We start from the raw sequence: 23,160 nt of genomic DNA on the forward strand, positions 1-23,160 counted from the left end.
AACATCTTAAATTGTAGGAATTGAGCAAAGTGTTCCTGCAGTCAGAATTTGGGCACTAAAACCAACATAAAAGCAATCTACCCAGTCATTTTGTTTACTTATGCATAACAAGATGAAATTCAGGAGACATCTAACACGCAAGGGAGAGGAAGACTGAAAGGGCAGATGAAGAACAAATATAGTATTGTTTGCTGTTGATGAATAAAGAGAAATAAAAGGCTGATCAGGGGTATTTTATAGTAGATAAAATATGTCAAGATCAATATTGTTATGTTCTTAGATCATTTTTATCATAAATTGAGGGTGTGAAATACCCAGTAGACTAAACGGGGAAAAATGCTTTTTGAACCAAAGCACTCTATGTGAGAGATATGTGAGTATGTGAAAACTTACTATTGACTAACTATAAATTTTAAACTGCATAAACTGACACTCTTTCTATTATTTTTAATTAGTAACATTAAGTATTTCTGACCGTCATAATAACTGAAATTTGATTCAGTGTTCCAGGAACAGGTGAAGAAATGATACTTTGACACAGCAGCAGGAGTTGCCTATGTAAAATATTAAAAGTTTGTCAGTAATCTTAATAATTTTATACTTTTTAATTAAGATTTGTATATTTACAGGATTTCTTTAAAACTTGCTAACAAATATTTTTTTCTTTGACAACAGAGGAAGATAATAAAAATAAACAGGTAATCATACAAACAGAAATATATTAAATTTACTGTTTACTAATTTATTATTAAACTAATTTAGCCTACCTCTTTTTCTTGACCCAACTAAGTTTGGAATGCTTCCAAAAGCATTAAAATCAATGGCCCTTGGCCTCCCAAATTAATAATCACAATGATAGCGTTCCAGCCCTCAAAGTTTTATCCCTGAAGGGAAAAAATCCTAACTGCTTTTAGCAGAGTTTTTTTAAAAAAAACTTTAACAGCTTAAACATCTTCTAATAATGAAAGCAAACATCATGAGACATAGAAAATAAGCAAAAAATAAAGAAAAACTTTGTTCCAATGAACTGTTACTCTGCTGTTCTCATTGTTCTACCATGTTCAACCTTCATATTCAATATTCAGCTTCTATAACAGGTCACACAGAAAAAGGAAAAGAAATAAAGTATTGCCACTTTCCAGTGTCTTTACTACAGTTGGCCATTTAACAGTTTACATAGTTCACTAAAATGATTTCTAATATAATGGCCTATCAGCCATCCCACAAATATAAAAATCCTGACATAGGATTGTATGTAAATTCTATTGGTCCAGTTCTAAAACAAATCATACCAGCAAACTAGTACCTTTATTACTGGTTCACAAATGTGAGTGCGCGCGCGCATGCACAGTAATTGCACATTACGTCCGGGCGGGTGGGCAGAGCCTATCACAGTCGCCGCTACTGTTCGCGCGATCTGGACAGAACCGGCTGAATCCCATCACTGATAAAAACTCCCCATACCACCCCTCCCCCCCTTTAACAAACACTTTATTGGCTTTGGTCTCACTCTATTTCAGTGCTTGTGTGAAAACCAGCTTTTCAAGGCTTCTCAGAACAGTTAAGGAAAACCTTTTGCACTTGGTTTGTCAAGTATTTGGCATATGCTTAACTTGACTCTGCTGGCTTCTCTCTCACACACATGTATCCCAAACAAAAGGGAAACATTTTTTAAAAATTTACCTTAATTAAAAACACGCCAATGATGTGTGGTACTATGTGTGGTACTATAAAGAAATGTCCAATAATTACAAACATTAAATACATTAAAACAAACTCATTTTCAGAGAGTCTAGACTCTAGAGGCTGCACAAGAGTACACCCCATTCTCATGTGGCCTCTGCAGCATCACCCCATGACAGAAAGGGGCACGCTTTCGAAAATAGTTGTTTTCAAGTGTTGGTGAATCTGGTGTGTCACCCAAACATTGTGGAATGTCACCTTTGACACGAGTCCTAGTTTCACCACCACTAGTCTGCCTGCCATCTGGTAGATGCCTGTCAGATTTCAGGAGGAAGGGTGTAATTAAGTCAGATTCTGTGCTGACAATGCTTTTAATCAAATATGGTAAACATAAGCAATGTGTCATCCTGTATTTTACAATTCTATTATGAATTTTACTTGCACATCTTCCATTGTTCTGTTCTAATTTCAGTTGCTGCCAGTTGAGAACTCAATGTAATCTTCACAGCATAAAGCTTCTGCAGGTCAGGCATACTGCTGAAGAACAGTGACTGACGTCTAACATCATTCATTTTGTTTTGCTAACCATGAGAAAGTAATCCAATCTGTAATATAAAAATGTGATTATAAAAAAGATGTAAAGATATGACACAATTCAAGCTATTAGAAAGTGATTTTTAATGTCATTGTCTTTGATATGGAAGTTGGATGTTTGAGTGTAGTACTTATCAATCTGAAACACGGTGTTATGCCTATATATCTGGAGCATACATATAATTGTATTTAAACTCGGAAGGTGATTTCAGATGAAATGAAAGAAAAATATCCCAAATGCTTCTTTCATTTCCTTCTCTCCATAATGACCCATCGGCATATAACACAGAAATGTAACTCTAATGTACAGTTTTCTTCATTTCTCTTATTTCCTAAATAAAACTATTCAAGATATTTTTCCAAATTGGCTGAGTCCTTGTAAAGATATTCTTATAGAGAATGTAAATAAATTATGGCATTTGGATGCATTCTCACTTGAATGTCACCATGAAATGTCACCATGAGAGCCTTGGTAGTACAGTGGTTTAAAGCACCCTGTTATTAAGAACAGCTGCCTGCAATTACTGCAGGTTCGAATCTCGCCAGGCTCAAGGTTGACTCAGCCTTCCATCCTTTCTAAGGTAGGTAAATTGAGGACCCAGTTTGTGGGGGCAATAAGCTGACTTTGTATAAAATATACAAAAGTATGAAGGCTATTGCTTAACGCATTGTAAGCTGCCCTGAGTCTCCGGAGAAGGGCGGCATATAAATCAAATTAAAATATATATATATATATATAATTATGAAGAATACTTCGTCACTGTAATTTTAATTGAGAATTTTAAATAAAATGAAAGTAAATGTAAATGTTCTATCTTCAATTAATCAATCAAACCAAATCAAAACCTGATCAAAACATACCTGTTATCTTATTCTATGCCTAAATTGGATCGTTTTAATAAATTCCATTAGTAGTTTAGTATATGACATTTTGAAATAATTTGCAAATGGCTCAAAGTATATTTTAACTATTCAGAAGCAAGTCGTATTCTTCAACTTATAAAGCTAGTACTAATGGTAACCCATTGACTTGGTTGTGGGAAGCCAGCAGGAGGTTGTCTTGCTTAATGACCATGGGATGTGGTTAACAATGGCAACTGAGCCTGCAGAGATTGCTGTTGCTAAGCAATGCCATCATACTTTATGACCGTGACACTAAGTGAAGGAAATTCCAATCTCAATTCCTGTTGTAAGTCGAGGTCTACCTGTCCTGTGTGGGTATAAGTAGTCTTCCCTTAACAATCACAATTGGTACTAGCAACGCCATCACATGCAACATGGTTGTTAAGTGAGAGATCATGTGAATATATCGGTTTTATGACATCAATCATAAAACTGATACATTGGTTTTATTAAGCATGATATGACTCCAAGTTGCAATTTTACTGCTGGCTTCTCCATTGACTACTTGTTGAAAGCCAGTTGTGAACATGCAAACGGTTGTAAATACCCCTAGGTGCTAGGAACAGAAAGACTGGTTTTTCAATCACAGAAATGCTTTAGAGCCTCTTAGGAAACAAAAGTCTTCAGGGTGTAACTGATTTAAGGTCCTATAATTTCAGGCAGCAGTGCAATTGGTTGGAAAGTACTAATCATTTATTTAAGGTCACAAAGTTGAGTTTGTTAACTTGCCCAACACTTGTTAGGGAAGTGCTGCACCAAGGGCAAAGGATGCTCAGGAAGAGATAGCAAGTTAGATATCCGAAAAGCTGGACAACATTTGATTATGCTATGCCTGCTGGATGGAGAACATGAGGACAAATTGCTTGAAGTTTGATAACCGTATTGGGAATGAGCAAGTATACAAGACCAAGTAATAAATAAAAATTTAAATAACTTATGTTGATGTTACTATATTTATGACTATCATTTTCAGTCATAACTTTTATCTGCAGATCTTACCACACAGATTTTAAAAACTGAAGCAAAGTTTGACTCTATTAAAATAATTATTTCATCTAAAAAACTAAAATGACAGAATACGTAGAATGTCAGAAATAATCTTTGTTTCTCAGAGGTGTGAGAAAAAAACATGATGAAAAGCACTCATTCTTTTTCTTCTCTCTCTCTTTTTAAATATGGTAACCTTAGAACTGCTACTTTAGAGTTGTTTTAACTTTTTTTTTTTGTCTTCAGGCCTAAACCTGACAGCCTGGGAAAACCTGAAAAACACAAACTAAACCACATAGCTTTTGCTTCTCTTCCTACAAGATAAACTGATAGCGTTTTCTTCCTTTGTTGACGAGAGGAAAACTAAGTAATTAATATTTGTTTTAATATGTCTGAGTCACCACAGGTATAATAGGAGGAGCCTCCTTCTGCTTTATATATTTTCTCACAGTCTTTAATTCTGAAAAAAAAGAGAGCAAATGATGTACTTTTGGGAACTTGTCACAAAAATATTTTCCACTAAGTAAGACATCAACTGCCTAAGTAGCCTAGTTTGACTGGAAGGACATGTTCTGCATGGAGTTTGTGAAATCCATTTAAAGACTATATCAAGTTGATGGATGAGTCACAACTGTCTGAAAGCCATGTTACGGTAAGAAAACTGCCACTGAAGAACAATCTCAATTAGGAATCGGAGAAGGTTATTGTGCCGTATCTCCAGCAGCTCCAAAAGCGCTGGGAAAAATATGTAGACAAGAAACAGGTTCTCTTAAAAAAAAAAAAAACCGCGGGAAAATGTCGTGAGGCGAGAGAAAGGCTACGGCTGGGATGGCGCACAATGGAGGTGGGCAATAAAGGCAGAAGCATGAGTGAAAGACAAAGGCGCAGAGAAGGGGCAAACCACGCGAGGAAAGTCGTCGATTTGACTTTCTGACTAAAAAAAAAAAAAAAAAGTGGGCTTCTCTCAGTTACAGATCTTAACTCTTCCCTTCTTTCTCCGCATTCCGTCTTTTTGTTTCCTTGCACTGCACGTTATGCCCCGAGGCGCTCAATAAGAGAGGAAAAGCACTCACGGATAGGAATGGTGATTTAGCAAAAGCGAATGTATAGCAGTGTATGTATGTATTTAGCAAAAGTATCTGTGGTGCAATTCAAAGCCACTGACTGACAGATGGGTAAGAAGTCAGCGCTGACTTGTATCGCAGCTATGGATTCGGCTGAGCTGCCGGTCCAAAGTCCAGCAGCACGTGATAACCTTCAGTCTTGCGGCAGCCTCGAGGCACGCCGGAGCTGGGGACAGAAAGCGGGATTAGGCAATCTTTTGCCTTCTGATTTGTACAGGGGAAAACGTCCCAGCCTTTTCAAAAAGTCTTAAATCTGATTCTGACATTATAGTAGATTACGTAATTTCTGTCGAACTGCTGGACGGGCAGTTTTAGTGCCACGTGGAAATAAATATAAAGCGCCTCCGTAAAACTCAAAACATTTTTTTTTAATTTCTGTAATCTCTGATCATACTGACTGATAGCTATTCAGAAGTTTATTTTGAACTTTATTCCCTGATAAAGATATTGTCCAACTGTAGAAGATTGGGTTTATTTTTTTTTCCTAAGAAATCGGAACAGTTATTTTTGATTTTCACATGTTTTCTTGGACATTCCACTAACTTTTCAGCTTGATCATAGTGGACTGCACTATCAGGATTTCAGAAAACTCTGTAGCACGTATGCAGTGGGGTAATTCTCGTTCAAAATTGTACGTGTGTGTCCTATGCAGTTCAAATAAAGGACTAAACAAAGTTAAGTATTTTGCAAATACATAACTACATGTGAGCAGACACTTTTAGCTCTGTTAATTGTGGGAAAATGTCACACATTTGTCCCCAAAAGTTTGAAACTGTAAACTTTCTGCTGTCCTACAATGAAGTTGCACTGAATTTACACCTCAGGTTTTATAAATGAGTTTTCTCATCCCATTTCATTCACCTAGCCTAGCCCATCAAAAATGTGGGATTGGTACTGGAAACATTCAAAATACCCAGATTTTCCATCTTTTTGCCTTTTATTTTTTTCTTATGCCAGAATGTTTTGTCTAATTTATTACTCATGAAAACTAAGTCTGTTATCTGAGAACTTCTTGCTTTAAAAAGTTGTATTTGAGAAGATATTAAACTCAAGTCATTGCCCTATTAGTCTTTCTGCTGTAATAGTTCATCCACATTTCAACATCACTACTTTCATTGCAATAAAGTATCAGGAAAATGCAGGTGAGTAATTAGGTTAAAGAAATTATAATTGGACCATGAAGACTCTTTCTCTGACCATAGTGAGATATTTGTCATATAAATGATGGTGTTGGAAAGCATCATGTGGTAAGCTATCCAGTCACTTGTTAACAAGATGGGAGTCATATAAATTTAATAAATAAATAAATATAGAGATAACAATAAAGTCTTTGTTTCTACGCCACCATGGGTGTTCAACTTAGACACAAAGTTTTAGTAATGTGTGAGAAAGGATCTGCTAGTTTAGAATAATACCACAAATTTACATCAATTTTGAACAGCCAAACTATACCCAACTTGAAATGACACAAAGAATCACACATCTCAACAAAAATTATTAAAGATCATCTTTTGTGGACAATGCAGCTGGCTTTGGATATACTTTAATATACCATAAATACTCATTGAACAATCAGTATTACATCAAACGTACAAATTTTTTTGCAACACTAGAAAACAATTTAGCAATGCCATTCGATAACAAATAAGCAGTTTGTTTGCCAGAGTCGAACTAATATCTGTAGTAGAATTTATCATTCGCATCCCCGTGTTCCGTTTTCTGTTTTATCTGTCCTGCCTTTTCACGATTTTATCTCTATATTACTTTCGTCAATTGCTCCTCCCCTCCCCTTCTGGCGTAAGAAAGCAAGAGTTTCTTGGAATTTCAGAGGGTTGCTTCAGAAAACCAACCCAGCAGCAGCCAGTCAACCAATAAGAAGCCGACAAAGGTTATTTCCCCTTCCCCCCCCTTCTCCCCGCCCCTCGAGCAGAGGGTGGTGCGTGCAGTTAAAGGGTTGCTCACGTAAAGACTTTATCTGCGCTTGCGTGAGGTGAGAGGCTCATAGGTCACTGCGCAGTTCAGTTCCGCCGCTCTGGTTGCTGGCGCTGCAGCTGCTGCCGCTGCTTCGCGTGGAAGTCTGAGTTTCCATTGCAAAAGGAGAAGAGGGGAGCGAACCAAGCGGCGATGACGAAGTCCAGCGGCGACAAGTCCGAGAAAGAACCGTGGCGGGGTTGCTATTACACGCTCGAGGAAGTCCAGAAACACAATCATAGCCAGAGTACTTGGATTATTATACACCGTCGCATATACGATCTCTCAAAGTTTTTAGAAGAAGTGAGTATATAGAGCTGGAAAATGAGAAGGGATTAGGAGGGAGGATTACTGGCCGCTATTATGTGCTGCTAAAGTTGCAGGAAAGAATTAACGGTGGAACTGATTAGGTTTGGAAGGTTTCCAAGATTGCATGCTTACTGAAAAGTGGTGCTCCCTAAGAGTTGTGCTTTGCCTGTGCCAGGGGTTCAAACTGACATAACCTTTAGCTTCAGTTGGGAAGTTAGGAAACTGTTACATCAGTTTACTGGTGGCTGCTTTAAGTACAACAAGGTGCTTGCGTTGTAAAAAAAAAAACAACAACAGTATTTTTAAAACAACGGATTATATTTATTTGAAATTAAAATTGGGTATTTGAGAAATAAAAGTGATAATTACAGAAAGAACCAGTTTGATATAATTTAGGAAAGCAAGATTGCTAAGGTTCTAGGATTTGCTATGATGAAACGAAATCCTTTGTTTGCTTCCATTAAGTAACGTACCTTTCACCTACCAGATCTTCATAGATAAATGGTTGAGCAATGTGTTTCTTGTAATGAGGAAAGATTAAGGACAAGTCATCATTTTGCAGTAATATGTGCATAGACAAGCATGCGATTTTTAATAATTATAGCAGAGAGATACTGGAAGATGGAGATTGGGAAAATGATAATTGATTATGAATCTAAAATGCATAAAAAACTCAGGCTGGACAAAACATACCATTTCTTCCCATGTTTGAGAGTAGATACAGCTATCAAGCTGTTTCATTCTGCTGAAATATATTTGCCTATGTGTGAATATCTGCAGGTATAACATGTAAATATTTCATTTTTGTTTATGCTACCTACCCAGCATAAATTACAAGGTTAAGTTATATCTGTTGGGTAAGTAGAGGAAATGAATATAGACTCGCTCCTCTGTTAACCTGGTGTGAACTATTGCATTGGTTAGATCTAAAACTTGTTTTATACTCTTTGCTCTATCAAATTGCAATACAAATATGCATGTTTAAAATATATAAGATTAAAAAGCCAGTGGCATTATACATGTTGCTTACCTAATAGTTAATACATAGAAACCTACACAGTTGCTAACATATTTCAAATCTAATCATAGCCAAATAGATTTCACAGTAGAGAAAAGATGATCTCATTTGCTTTTATCTTGGACTAGGTGTATATAACAGGACATCAAATTTTCAGATTTTCAATTCTTGTTGATAAGGTTTCTTAAAATTTTGGAACTTTTCAGTAGTTAAGTGTATTATATCTATGAAATATATTTCTAAAAATGCATTGAATTCTCTGGAAATGTGAAATAGTTTTGATACAAAAGAAGAAATAATTATTCCTAAAATAAATTTAAAAAATTCCCAAAGATAATATGTTGCCAAGTTGGGTTATCCAATAACAAGAAATACAAAGTATGCCTATATTTTCATTCAAGTAAATGGAACGATATTCTCAATTCTCTTTATCTTCTGGGCTGGGGGATGATAATATTAGTAGGTATTGTTACAAGGTAGCTTAGCTTGCGACATACTTATGGTGCCATTTCTCAGGGACTCTGCTGAGTTAAACAGAAATTGTGTTTATAGTTTATCTGGCTTGGGGAAAGAAGCATGGTTAGGGTATTTGGGGGTATCTTACGGTGTTTGAAGGGACACGGTGGCTCAGTGGCTAAGATGCTGAGCTTGTCGATCGAAAGGTCAGCAGTTCAAATCCCTAGTGCTGCGTAATGGGGTGAGCTCCCGTTACTTGTCCCAGCTTCGGCCAGCCTAGCAGTTAGAAAGCACGTAAAAAATGCAAGTAGAAAAATAGGGACCACCTTTGGTAGGAAGGTAACAGCGTTCCGTGTGCCTTTGGCGTTTAGTCATGCCGGCCACATGAACACTGAGATGTCTTCGGACAGCGCTGGCTCTTCGACTTTGAAACAGAGATAAGCCCCCTAGAGTCAGGAACAACTAGCACATATGTGCGAGGGGAACCTTTACCTTATGGTGTTTGGGGGCCAGGCCAAACAAAATAGAAATAGAAATGCATGCTGAGATGGATCAATTTAATGGCATTGTTAAGAAAGAATGGAATAATCTTATTTCAAAGATCGCAGCGTTACATGATCATGTATTGTAAATCCACAGCTGCATATATCAGTTTGTATGGAATAATAGCAAGCTTATTACAGGTAGTCCTCAACAACAAGCCCAGAATTTATGTTGCTAAGTGAGACATTTGTTAAGTGAGTTTTGCCCCATTTTACGACCTTTCCACAGTTGTTAAGTGAATCATTGCAGTTAAGTTAGTAACACAGTTGTTAAATGAATCTGACTTTCCCCATTGACTTTGCTTGTCAGAAGATCCCAAAAGGTGACCCCAAAATGCTGCCACTGTCAAAAAGATATGAATCAGTTGCCAAGCATCTGAATTTTCATCATGTGTCCATGGGTATGCTTCAACGGTCATAAGTGTAAAAAACAGTCATAAGTCACTATTTTCAGTGCTGTTGTAACTTTAAACGGTCACTAAATGAAGTTGTAAATCGAGGACTACTTCTTTGCCAGACCTATGCTGTGAGCAATGCTAATATACTGAAAATCTTCCGAACAAATTCTAGGTACAATAGAATTATCAGCATCTTTGGAAACTGTTGGCATACCTATTTATGTGCAGATTTTAGATGATACAGTCCATGTATAACTCAGTCCATTGGAGTTTTTTTGTTTAGATAGTTGCCAAAGAGAAATGTTTACCTTTGAAATCTCTGTTATTCCGTAGAAGGTATGTAGAGAAAAGGTTGGGACAAGCTGGGTGAATTTGAGGAAAATGTATACAGAACTGGATTGAACTGGATGCCATCTTGCTGGCTTTTAGATCCTGTCATACAATATAACAATATAACTTTGGCCTTTCAAAAAAATGTCAGTAATCGTGAGGAGTTTGCATTGGGCGGGCGGGCGGGAGCAGCTGCCAAAATGCAGTCTTTGAACCTGGTGTTTGCTTTTTTTCTGAACAAAATGTTAGAGTTGTCTTTCTAATCTTTCAAGGTTGGGGGAACTTCCAAATTCTTTCCAAGGCTGGGGAATTCTGGCAGTTGTCCTACATCTATTGAACCAGAGAAGGCTGGTTCAGATGGAGTCAGATAGATTCCAGGTTTCTTACTGCTTTTAACAACCAAGAAATAGTTTTTCTCTTGTCCCGACCTTATTGTACAACTCTCTTGTGTAGTACAGAATGAATGGATATCTCGTGTGTATTAATTTTGAAAACATAGTTTATCTAATGAAGAACAATATTTTGGTATCTTTATATGGAGTGAGTGATTTTGACTTCCAGAGCACCGCATGTAGAATATATTTTGAGTAAAGAAAATAATTGTATTTTTACTCTATGTGAGAATTTACATATGTGATTGTTTTTAATGACTTTTTTCCCATGGAACATATAGTTATACCTTAGATCTTACTAGATGTCTACTTTGCCTTGTTGGGATCAATGCATTGATAGTACAGTTTGGGAAAGCTGATATAATTAATCCTAAAGGAGGACAAAATTCTACTGTACACTTATTACCACTTGGATTTCTAAATTTAGCCCCAGCGATTTCCATCTAAAGCCTACTGAACTGAATGCCTAAATTAATCCTACTAACTTTTGATATTTCTGTACATTCAATGTACATGCTTATCTTTTACTTGTAGAACAAAATATTACATATTTGGATTCATTTTAGATCCATTAACAAGTGGATTTTTTCTATTAAAAAAAATCCCTGTGTAAGAAAATTGCATAGGGAGCAAATATGTCCTTAGTTTGTTTTCTCAGGCTTTTAATAAAATAAAATGTTTATTATTAATGCAGTAGTAGTGCTACAAAACAATGTAAAAATATTGAGCGTTTGGCATCTATGCTTCTTGGTTCTGAAGTGTTTAGGTAAATTCTGGATTCAGTTGGTTAAGAGTACATCTTAAAGCACGTGGGTTGGTTTTTTTTTTTTTAATCCTTAACACTGTTGCTCCATTTTCTGGAGTGTTTCATTATCAAAACTGATTCAAGGGCAGAATTTGCCTCTCATATTTGCATGTCAGTCTTGTGTAACTTCTTTGGATGCACTTCCTTAACCTTTTTTGAATTGGTGACCAGGCATAATCTTTAATCTGTGCACTTTTGCTTAGTCATTGTGCATAAGCATTCTATACTTTCTAACCTGAATGTTTTGTTTAGGAAAAAAAATAACCTTTGAAAATTCACATAGCTTAATTACTGTTAGCAACACAATTTTTTAAAAAAGATTTTATCGAATATTTTATTTGTCGAATTTATGAAACTGCCCATCTCGCCAAAAGTGACCCTGGGCAGCATACAACAAAACTAAATCAGTAAATAAATCCATAAAACTAGTTATTAATTATAAATAGCATTAAAAAGCTCTTAAGAACAGAACAAAAACAATGTACGTTGTTGTTATGGATTTGAGGTACTGTTAATTCTTTGACCAGAACAGTTCTAAACTACCTATTTATGTTGGGAGACTATCTATACTTGAAAGTTGGATTAGAGCAATGTTCAGAATCGAATAGTTTCCCGATAGACAAAGATTGCACTTAACATTGGAGAGAGCAATGCAGGTAGGATTTCATGAGCAATGAGAGATTTTTAACACTGATATATGCCTATACAAAGGTCTTGTGCTACAGTTTGTTAGTTTGTTTTTCACATTTATGAACCACCCATCTCCCTCAAAGAGTTCTCATCTGTATCCCACCTTCGATTGCACAGTCCTAGATCGACATTGGTGAGATCTCATATGGCTTTGCTTATGACAGCTATCCTCCTGATATGTCGTCCTGCATTTTCCATCATTATGGCCATTGTTCGTGCAGGCTCAGATTCATTGGAGCAGAAGGAAGGCTATCAGGTAAACAATATATTCTAGGAGTTGTCCTCTAGATGCGTCTTATGATCTAGAAAAATACAATGCAACAGACATCACTAAGCAGGGACAGTCCCATTAGAAACCTGGCCCCAGACCATGAAGGGCTTAAATTGCAGTCTGGAGAATTCAGATGCAGAGGTGCAGAGTAGAGGTGTCACCTAAAACTATCCTCCCGCTGCATTTTGCACCAGCTGAAGCTTCCAAATACTCTTCAAGGGCAGCTTCATTTGGAGCACATTGTAGTAATCCAGTTGGAAAGTGATTTAAGGCACAAGTGACTGTGTTCAGAGCACAAAGCAAAGCTGGGCAAAGGCTTTAAACAGGAGCCATAAGTCCAGGAAGACTCCCAGATGATTCATAGGATCTGTCTGGGACAGTGCAACTCCACCTACAATAAGAGATGGAAGGTCCTCAGAAGAAGGGGATCCTGAAATCAGGTGCCATTTGGTTTCACTAGGGTTGAGCTGAAGCTGTTGTTCTCCATTTACACTGCTGCATAGGGGGCTTCTTGCCCCATTCAGGGCCTCTGTGTACCAACCAGGACCTATCTTTGTACTCTTTTTTTGGTAAAAGATGCCTGTTATGGAAAAATGGTGGGAATGATTTGGATCAGGCTGGGTCTAACAGCCAGTGGGATTTGGTTAATGACAGCAATGGGAACTGCTGGGATTTTGGTCAGTAAGTGATGTAGTTACATGTCATTGTCCTTTATAACTGTATTGTTTAGTACTGAAATTGTAATCTGAATTATTATTAATTGAGGATTACCAGTAGGTGAAAATCCATGCTATGCAGTTGGCTGGTTTTTCCATAAAGAAATGGGACTTTGTTCCAAGAAGCTTCTGTAATGCTAGTATAGAAAAACAAGCAAGCCAGCTGTTGAAATTAGACTATGATGGAATGTGGAGATCATGTATTGGTTATAATTTTGAGTTGTCTTTCACTCATTTGGCTTAATTTCCTATTCTTCACACAGTTTAATATATTTTTTTGCCTTGCTCTTTTGACTTTGTAGCTGGGTTACTGTTGGTTGTCGATAACTCTGCCCTAAGAAACTAATTCTTAACTCTTACATACAGCAACAACTCAAATATATTTGTCTTTATATAAAATAGGAACATAATTCCTACCCTGAGCTAATGGCTGCCCATTTATACTGCAGATATACATTTGCTAAGGTTGTTGTTTTTTTCTGTTGAGCTGTTTATGAACATGTAATTTTGATTTCCTCTCAGGAATATTGTTATCAGCAAATGCATTTTTGATGAATGCTAGAAACAGACAGTGGATCATACTGTGAGAGTTGCTTAAGAATTTCTCTGTGAATATTTTAACTACATTTTATTTTATCTATTATTTTACTTACACTTTATATCGGGCTGACTTTGAAGACCCATCTGGAAAATACTGTTGACCCACAATGTAACATCTATTTGTTTGCTGGTACAAGTCAGCTTGAGTATGTGAATTCTGTACTCTGGATCCCACTTCTTCATATGCTTCCAAATACTCAACAGTTCAATACGTTAGTTTTAACATTTAAATTCTATGGGGCTTGATACTGAGATACTTGCAGGATGATCTTTAAGTAAATTTTGGGGCCGGCTAGCTAATATGCAATAGGAAAGATCTGTTAATGAGAGATTGCTAATTTACTTCTCTCTGAAATAAAGGAGAGAGAAGCACACAGAAACTGTTTTTCTATTGCTTTGTCCCTGCTCTAGAATTACTTCACCCTGAAATTTTTATCACCTTCCACATTGCTAATTTTCTGCAAGTTATTAAAAACAGAATTATTCAATAGAGCACTAGGAATATGAAGCATTGTGATTGATTTTATTTGTTTTGTAATTGCTTATGTATTAACTGCTGTCTGCTTATCTTCATTTTATCTTTGTATTATGGAGGTTTTATTATGTTGCCTTATCTTGTTATTGCTATTTTTATTTATTGGACTGAGGAGATTTTATTCTGTTGTTTATGGATGAATTGCAAACCACCAAGTTTGTCCTTAATTGCAGTGGACATAAATTGAATGAATAAATCTGGAGACTAAATAATGGCTTGATTAAACGGGCATTTAACTTTATTTAATTATAGGGGTTATAATACTGTGGTATTGAACTATGAAAAAAGATCAAAGTTGATTAGTGAACAGGAAAAAATGAACTTTATTTTCACATCGTACATTAAAAATACTAGAATGCTATAAATTATGCTCAAAATAGATCAGTTTTCCTAGTGTAAGTTACAGTAACGCTTATTGATTCTAAAGTATATATAGATTGAAGCCTTCATGCATTCTTCTATTTAACAGCATCCTTCATGCATTCTTCTATTTAACAGCATCCTGGTGGAGAAGAAGTGCTAAGGGAACAAGCAGGCGGAGATGCAACAGAAAGTTTTGAAGATGTTGGACATTCTACAGATGCCCGGACATTGTCAGAAACGTTTATTATAGGGGAGCTTCATCCAGTAAGTACAAAAAGCATGGATATTCATGTTTTTATACAGATAGTCCTCGACTTACAACAGTTCATTTAGTCACTGTTCAAATTTACAGCATCACTGAAAAAAGCGACATGACCATTTTTCAGATTTACAACTGTTGCATGATCACGTGATCAAAATTCGGACACTTGGCACCTGATTCAAAGGTATGATAGTTACAGTGCCCTGGGGTCATGCGATCACCTTTTGCAACCATCTGACAAGCAAAGTCAATGGGGAGGCCAGATCCACTTTACAATCATGTTACTAACTTAACAATTGCAAGGATTCACTGAACAACCATGGCAAAAAAAAGATTGTAATCACTTAAGAACTGTATCGCTTAGCAACAGTAATTTTGGGCTCCATTGTCATAAGTCGAGGACTACCTGTAGTTTTCATATTTTAATAAAAGTTATTAGGTTAGAATTGTTGAAAACATTCTTCTGTAACCCAGATTCCTCCAGATATTTTTGTATTACCCAGTCACTGTATAGCCTGTGATCAGGAATTTCAATAATTGTTCAAAGTATTTTGTAGGATGCAAAAAGTGGCACCATTGGATAATTCATTTAACTAAAGTGCAATAATTGAACTATTATATTTTATAATATATTTCTATATCGTACTTTTACAATTCAAAATATATTAGGAAATATTATAAATTTAAATAACAGAGCAACCTGATACAGGAAAGAAAAAAGGGACATTATTAATGAGCAACGTCTTCCTATTGCTAATGGTATATTAGGTTTATTAATCCTTTTGTTCAATACTGTGGTCTGTTTATTTCAAAATTGCAGGGCTCCCCCATGAAAATGTAAATAAAATTCTGAATTAACATATGTAAAACTGATGTATATTTTGATTTCTCACTCTACATTCTTTGTAAATGGGCTCACCTGCTGATTAATGGTTATCTCTGGAAAAGTACAGCTTTGGTATATATACACAGCCCTTGCCGGATTCTGTACAAGAATTAATGTTAACAGCCTCTATTAAAATGATATCTCAGAACTTTACCTTCCAAAATATCTGTTCCTGCTGCTTTGGCCATTACAAAGGCAGTAGAAAATCTGTGTAAAACTTGTATTTCACCATGATTTTGTACATGTTAATTCTTTTAATACCACCTTGCAAATCATTCTGTCATTGCTGTGATTCAAGATGTGCTATATTATGTTCAATGCTGTGCTGTAAACACTTGTCTAATTTTTTTAAAGGAAAGATAATGATTTATCTCTTGAAGAGGTAACAAAGAGTGATTCATGAATGGATTAGATATATATTTCTAACAAAATAAAATGTTTTTTTAAATCTTTCAGGATGATTGGGAAAAAGTTGAAAAACCAACGGTAAGCATTTCTCTTTCAAATTTCAAATCCCATTTCATCATAACATTTCATCATAACATTTTAAATAAACTACGGCTACATTTTCTTATAGGAATCCCAGATTTTGGGGAGGTTGACAGAACTGTAGTTTTTATTTATCTCCAGCCCAGTCAAATATTTTCTAATGCAATATCTCTTTATCTCAAGTTTTTTTAGGGTTGGGGCAGGGGTGAAATCCAGCAGGTTCTGATAGGTTCTGGAGAACCGATAGCGGAAATTTTGAGTAGTTCAGAGAACTGGCAAATACCACCTCTGGCTGGCCCCAAAGTGGGGTGGGAATGGAGACTTTGCAGTATCCTTCCCCTACCACACCCACCAAGCCATGCCCACAGAACCGGTAGTAAAAAAATTTGGATTTCACCACTGGGTTGGGGTGGGGGTGGAATGTACATATTTTGGTTTGAAATTTGAGATTGCAAACCAAAATATGGTAATATTGGGCAAGATCAAATTATTAATGTACACATTCCTCAATTTTCAGCAATAAAGTGGTCATCACCAGACTACTGAATAGTCTCCAAGATGTATATAGAGAAAAAAAATCAGTTTTATTATCTACATTTTAGGAGAAAAAATGGGTGGTTGGTGGGTTCCTTGTGAATGCTTAAACTTTGTAATAAAACTTGGATAATTGATCTTTATTGGCAAGCATTCTTTGTAGTGCCTCTACCAGCTTTTTCCATTCTGAAAGAAAATGGAATGCACATGTAGTACTTAATGTTAATCATTTATATAACTCAGCAGACAGTTTCATGTTTTTAGCAACCAGATTGAATGTTTGGAGAATTGTGTGACCAATTTCATGGGTCAAAATTACGGGTGTCAAACTCGATCGCATCACGTGATGTCATGTGATATCATGATATTTTTTGTCTTTGTGAAGCCAGGGTGGATGTGGCCTGTGCGTGACACATCCGGCCTTTGGGTCGCCAGTTTGACAGGTCTGGTCAAAATGCTCCATAAAAACGCAGTGTAATTCATACAATTAATATATTTGTGCGGAGTTTGGATCCCATTTAAAACACTCTAGAAGTCAGTGAATCAGAATTCTAACAATTCTAACTAACAAAGAAGCACCAATATTTAATTATATCTCAAAATAGGTAGGACAAGGTACAGTAGTAAAGCTGGGGTAATTCGAAGAATCCCAGCAGAAAAATTACCTCAGTCATTGTATGAGCTATTTTTCTATTAAGAAGGAGAACTTAGAAATCATTTAAGGTCTGTAACTAAATGTCTTTGTCTTTCAGGGCCCTTATATTACCACTGTTGAGTCTAACATCAGGTACAATTTTTATTCAATTTGCAATTTGATAGTATTGTGTTCTAATATTTTTTATAATTCTGCACTAGTTCTATTAAGAATAGGTTGGGATAATAATGGGTGGGCAGAATTGCTTTTTGCTAACAGTTACTATAGCTGGGATTTGTCTATAATAATTTGTGTGTAATAATTTATCTTAATTTCTTAAGTATGAATGCTTTTATTATGTAAGCAAGTTAGTTCCCATAGCACATGGTTAATCTAGTATATATCATATATATATTTAGGTAAGAGGTATCATATTTGGAAAACTAGGAAGGATAGTTAAAGCTAGTATGCTTTAAGTATCCTTTATGGCTGCAGTCCAGGGATGAATATTGATCATTCCTCCTGAAGCTTTCACTAATCCTTTTAGAATCTCCTAAATATATTGGATATGTTTTGAGAGGTATACAGTTGTAAGAATACAAAGGAATTTATTGGGCTTATATCTTCCTGAACAGCTCAGATGTTAAATAGAAGACCTCTCTTAAGTCGGGTTATATCTAAGAATCCTTCTTTTAACTAAAAAAACAAACTATTATTTTGCATTTCATTTTCTCCCGTGATATAGTTCAACTCAAAAAGTCTGCCTTCTCTTAGGACAGTGTTTCTCAACCTTGGTAGCTTGAAGATGGGTGGACTTCAACTCCCAGAATCCCCCAGCCAGCAGCTGGGGATGTTTACTCAGTCATTGTTGTGTAAAGCATTTATTTTACCACCAAGCAGATTGGCTCACTGCTTGCCTAACCATGTGGTAACAAGTTAATTTATTCCTGTATTCAGAATTGCTTTATTGAAAATACAGGTAGTCCTTACTTAACTACTGCAACTGGGCCCATAATTTGGGTTGTAAGTCATTGCAGTCATTAAACAGGTCACTGTGTGATCTGTCTTGAAATCATGACGGTTTTATGATATTTGTAAAACAGGTCACTAGAGTCATTAAGTGATCAGGGGATTGATCATTAAGTAAATCCAGTTAAGCAAATCCAGCATCTCCGATGGGTGATTTTTGCCATTTTCTGCTGGAAAACAGGAAAAAGGAAAGTTGCAGATCACAACTTTCACATGACCTTGGGATTCTCCAGTCATAAAGTGAACTTTATGCCAAGCACTTGAAATGCGGGAGGGAGTGCGGCAGTTGTAACTTTGAAGGTCATAAGAAAATTGTTTCGAGCCTATTGTAACTTAAAATGGTCATTAAGCAACCAGTGGTTAAATGAGGACAACCTGTAAATGAATATATCTTCTGAAACATTTTGTCACTAATGGGTATAGTATGAAAATAATGTTTTGGGTTGTTGTTTTTTCCAGTTCATGGACCAACTGGGTGATTCCAGCAATAGCAGCTATCATTGTGGCCCTTATGTATCGCTTCTACATATCGGAGTAAACCCAGTAGTAAGGTGTAATAATGGGACACTCTGTTTTGGGCAAGAAAATGAAATATATACCTAGGGACGCCGCATCAGGACAGCATCTTAAAATCAACTTTAAAGAAGTGTATTCCTCTTTTTATCGGAAATTCAGAATTAAATTGTTTTAATACCATCCTACATAATGCTGCCTTTTTCTATTTTGTTTTCAAATACTAATATTTTTTTCTTTTATATCTTCATGTCTATCGTTTAATCGTATGATGCTAAAATGCTGCTCTTAAAATTAAGAACACTCACATAAGTCTTCAGTTTCTTACTATTTAAAATTTGTCTGATTCTTTTTAATGATTCTTCTTTAGGCTTCGTTTACAAAAATAAGTACATGGAAGATTGTGTCTGTGCAAATTTTCCCATCTTTGCCATCGCTTATGTTCTGATATATTTTCTTTGTTGTATAGCTGTATTATTTTTAAAGAGTTCTCAGTATGGGAAATGATAAACACTCAAAATAATTTCAATTTTGTTAATAAGGATATTGCTGTGGATCCAAATATTTCATTGTGTAAAATAAAATACTAATTATCCTTAAATGATTTGAGATAGGGAGGATTTATAATAGGCACAAAATTTTCAGTGGTCTTCATTGTTTATATAAGATCCATTGAACTTCATAAGAAACAAAGGAAAACAATGGCAGATAGAGGTATATGTGTTAAACAGTAGGTCATAGGGAACATTAATTGAGAGCAAATCTAGATCTAAATAACTTCATCTTAAAATGCTTATGTACTGTGCTGTATGGTTCTTGGCTGTATTACGGATCATTGATTTATTAAATTGTTGTACAGGTATGAAACAGCAGGATAGTGTCCCTTCAAAAACTTGTGCAAGAAATAAAACATTTTCTTGTGTCTGTATACAAAGAAAAAAAAAGTACCAATGATTCTATCTTATTTGTGTTGCCAGCAAGAAGTTTGGAAAGTCTGTTGTAAATTATCCTGGGTATGGATTTCAGTTACCTTCCTAAATATACTATGTCATTAGAGTTCATATATTTATGTAACTCATGATATATAAGATGTTCCTATAAGATTTGCCTGCCTTGCAGAATTCAGTAGCTAAAAGCAACTACCTAATTTCCAGCACCTATTCATGCTCCCTTGGTAAAATATTATAATTATATTACAAAAATATTGACACTTATCCTAGGCCCATTTCCCATTTGCTGCATGTTGACGGAGTTTAGCCCACATCCCTGAATTACTTTTCTCAATGGCTTCATGTAAGTGTTAAAGAGCATGGACAATAAAATGGATTCCTGAAGGACTCCATGGATTCCTGAAGGACACACCATGTCACTCAACCTCAATGAGACAGAAGAATACTCCCGAAGACCATGTTTTGGAAGTGGCCTTCCTAGTAGGAGTAGAATCACCATTCTACGGTATCCCCATAACCCAATATTGACACACTATCCAAGAGGTAACCATGGTTGATAGTATCAAAAAACTCTGGGAGATCCAGGTGGCCCAAAAGAGTCATATTCTCCCTACCTTTTTCCTGCTACAGGTTATCCCACGGGGTGACCAAGATGATTTCTATTCTATAAACATCCCTAAAACTGAATTAACATGGATCTAGAAAATCATTTTCATACAATAGAGCCTTGAATTGATCATTAGAATAGTTAATAATTAAACAAATATAAATAATATTAGGTTTTGAAAATGTCAAATGATTATATTGGTCTGTTCTTCTAAACGCTGGTAGAATTTGTTTGAAATAAGAGAGTTGGAAGGAACCTTGGAGGTCTTCTAGTCCAATCCCCTGCTCAAGCAAAAGATCCTATACCATTTCAGACAAATGGTTCTCTTAATCTCTCCTTAAAAATCTCCAGTAATGGAACACCACAACTTCTGAAAGCAAGCCGCTCCACTGTTTAATAGTTCTGTCAGGAAATTTCTCCTAATTTCTAGGTTGGTTCTCTCCTTGATTGGTTTCCATCCATTGCTTCTAGTCTTACCTTCAGGTACTTTGAAGAGGGTTGACCCCCTCTTCTTTGTGGCTGTCCCTTAGGTATTGGAACATTGCTATCATGTCACTCTAGTCCTCCTTTTCATTAAACTAGATATACCCAATTCCTGCAACCGTTCTTCATGTTTTAGCCTCCAGTCGCCTAATCATCTTGTTGCTCTTCTCTGCACTCTTTATAGAGTCTCAACATCTTTTATGAATGAAGGCAAATACATGTGTCCTAGGATAATGTTGCAGGATCCAATCTGGGTTGGTCACTGGGGCCAGAGGTTTAGTCTTCCTAGCTTTTGGACCCCTGCTGGAGCCCATCCTCTGGGAACGTCTCTACGGGAACCTTCATTTATCTGAAAGCTCAGAAGATTAAACCTATGATCCAGGTGACCAACCCAGATTGGATTCAACATCTTTTTATAACGTGGCAACCAAAACTGGATGCAATATTCCAAGTGTGATCTTACTAAGGCATTATAAAGTGATACTAACACTTCATGTGATCTTGATTCTATCCCTCTATTAATGTAGCCTAGGACTGCATTGGGTTTTTTGGTGGCTACAGCATACTCCTGACTCATGTTTAAGTGATTGTCCCTTGACACTAGGACAAATGAAAGTTATTAAAAGTTGTAAAAATGAGTAAAAATTAATACAAACTAAAATTGAGTAAGAAGGAAAAAAGGAATAAATAAATAAGAGAGAAAGCTAAAGTGCCAAAAGGAAAAAAAAAAGCTGGATGAAAACTAGAATATATATATAAAAAAAGAAATGGCTTCTGATCTTTGCAGTAGTTGTAAGTACAATTGTAGATTTCTTCCTTTCTCTAAAGTTTTATCATGATTCTTCTTTTTATAATCTGTCCTATCTAATTGTCAAAACCATAGAACATAAGTTCATTTTTTCCCTTTTTAATGCAAAAAGTCCATAAGGAGTTTCCAGTCATCAATATACATCTTTCCTCTAATCAAACAATTTGGCCATCTCAACAAGCTCTGTTATCTTCACCAACTACTCCTGTAATAAGCTTGCCAAATCTTTCCATCTTTCTCGATACAATAATCTTGCTTTAGTTATATATAAAAACAAAGTTCCATGAAATTGTATTTTAAAAAGCTTTAAGCAATATTAAAAATGTAATTCATGACAGCAGGGAATTGCTACTTTATTGTTCCGTATAATTCAATAACTGATATTTTAAATGTAAATGTTCTAAATATTTGAGTTTATAATGACCATAATTTGAATGAAAGTATCCATAAATTTGTTATCTTGGGCAACAAAAAGATATCTGGATTTTTTTAAATTGCAATTTGTAGGACTAAAAGTAAAACAAGTGATGGAAGGAAAATGCTTTTCTGTAAAACTAGATTTAAATAATTGGATACTTTTCTTCTTTTAAAAGACACAAATACTTGGTTAATTTTAAGGTTTGATAATGCTATGAACTGACAACTTTTCAAATATTGTAATGTCATCATGTAATTTCATGATTGCTCTTGCTACTTACAGGTTACTTTTTCTTTCTGAAAATTAAAGGTGTTATTAATTCCAAGAATATGATTGCTAATGAGAGTCTGTATATGACTGTGGCAGGTTATAACTGATATTGTATATATAAAAAATAAATACAATTGCTGAAGTTGACCATACATATTGCTTTGCCATACCCAAATACATTTTAATATGCCAAATACATAAATGGATGACTAAACAAATTGATGTAGGAAGTTTTATTTGCTACTTTATATTCTATATTTCTGAAATAACTTGACAAAAAAGTTGAATACATAAAACGTAAGTCCATTAAACATACAGTAACGGGATAAAAACATTCCAATCAGAAACAAAGGCAACCCCTCTTTTGTCTATTTTCTTTGGGAGCTACAGACTGAACACATTTGAAGAGAATCAACTTGGAAAACACAACAGCATTTTTATTATAGCCATGAATAAGTTTCAGGTAAATTTTCAGCATTTGTTTTGTATGTATAGATCAATTCTTTCTTGCCTAAGGTATAATATTACTTGGATGTATGAATGTTTTCACAGTTCATTACCTCCTTTAAAAAAAAATGCAGCTGAAGAAC

At 35.6% G+C, this 23,160-nt stretch overlaps 2 protein-coding genes across 3 annotated transcripts in view; one reads left to right on the forward strand and one right to left on the reverse strand.

The window, feature by feature from the left end:
• Window positions 1–5,418, reverse strand: part of C3H18orf63 (chromosome 3 C18orf63 homolog) — a 28,720-nt gene extending 23,302 nt beyond the window's left edge. Inside the window, exons 1-3 of one of the 2 annotated variants that reach the window (XM_087890394.1) lie at window positions 5,241–5,418; window positions 2,122–2,288; window positions 476–554 (exon numbers count right to left, since the gene is read on the reverse strand). In XM_087890394.1, the coding sequence (XP_087746520.1) occupies window positions 476–554; window positions 2,122–2,255 (213 nt within the window). In that variant the 5' untranslated portion in view covers window positions 2,256–2,288; window positions 5,241–5,418. Of the gene's footprint in view, window positions 1–475; window positions 555–2,121; window positions 2,289–4,655; window positions 5,014–5,240 lie in introns of those variants that run through there. The other variant, XM_087890393.1, reaches the window with a different exon arrangement.
• A 1,641-nt stretch (window positions 5,419–7,059) lies between these two features.
• Window positions 7,060–22,720, forward strand: CYB5A (cytochrome b5 type A). Its single transcript, XM_034429360.3, has 5 exons — window positions 7,060–7,565; window positions 14,823–14,951; window positions 16,292–16,321; window positions 17,611–17,645; window positions 18,981–22,720. Exons 1-5 carry the CDS (start codon window positions 7,416–7,418, stop codon window positions 19,057–19,059), a joined length of 423 nt encoding a protein of 140 aa, XP_034285251.1. The 5' UTR covers window positions 7,060–7,415; the 3' UTR covers window positions 19,060–22,720.
• The last annotated feature ends 440 nt before the right edge of the window (window positions 22,721–23,160 follow it).

Source organism: Pantherophis guttatus, chromosome 3, assembly GCF_059756535.1.
Source record: "Pantherophis guttatus breed Tessera chromosome 3, ASM5975653v1, whole genome shotgun sequence".
Taxonomy (NCBI): Eukaryota; Metazoa; Chordata; class Lepidosauria; order Squamata; family Colubridae; genus Pantherophis; species Pantherophis guttatus.

Excerpts from the sequence above, each read along its gene's own strand:
- CYB5A (XM_034429360.3), top strand. The coding sequence starts at position 7,416 with ATGACGAAGTCCAGCGGCGACAAGTCCGAGAAAGAACCGTGGCGGGGT. Across the intron at positions 14,952-16,291 it reads TTATAGGGGAGCTTCATCCA|GATGATTGGGAAAAAGTTGA; the intron begins GTAAGTACAAAA and ends TAAATCTTTCAG. Across the intron at positions 16,322-17,610 it reads AAAAAGTTGAAAAACCAACG|GGCCCTTATATTACCACTGT; the intron begins GTAAGCATTTCT and ends TTTGTCTTTCAG.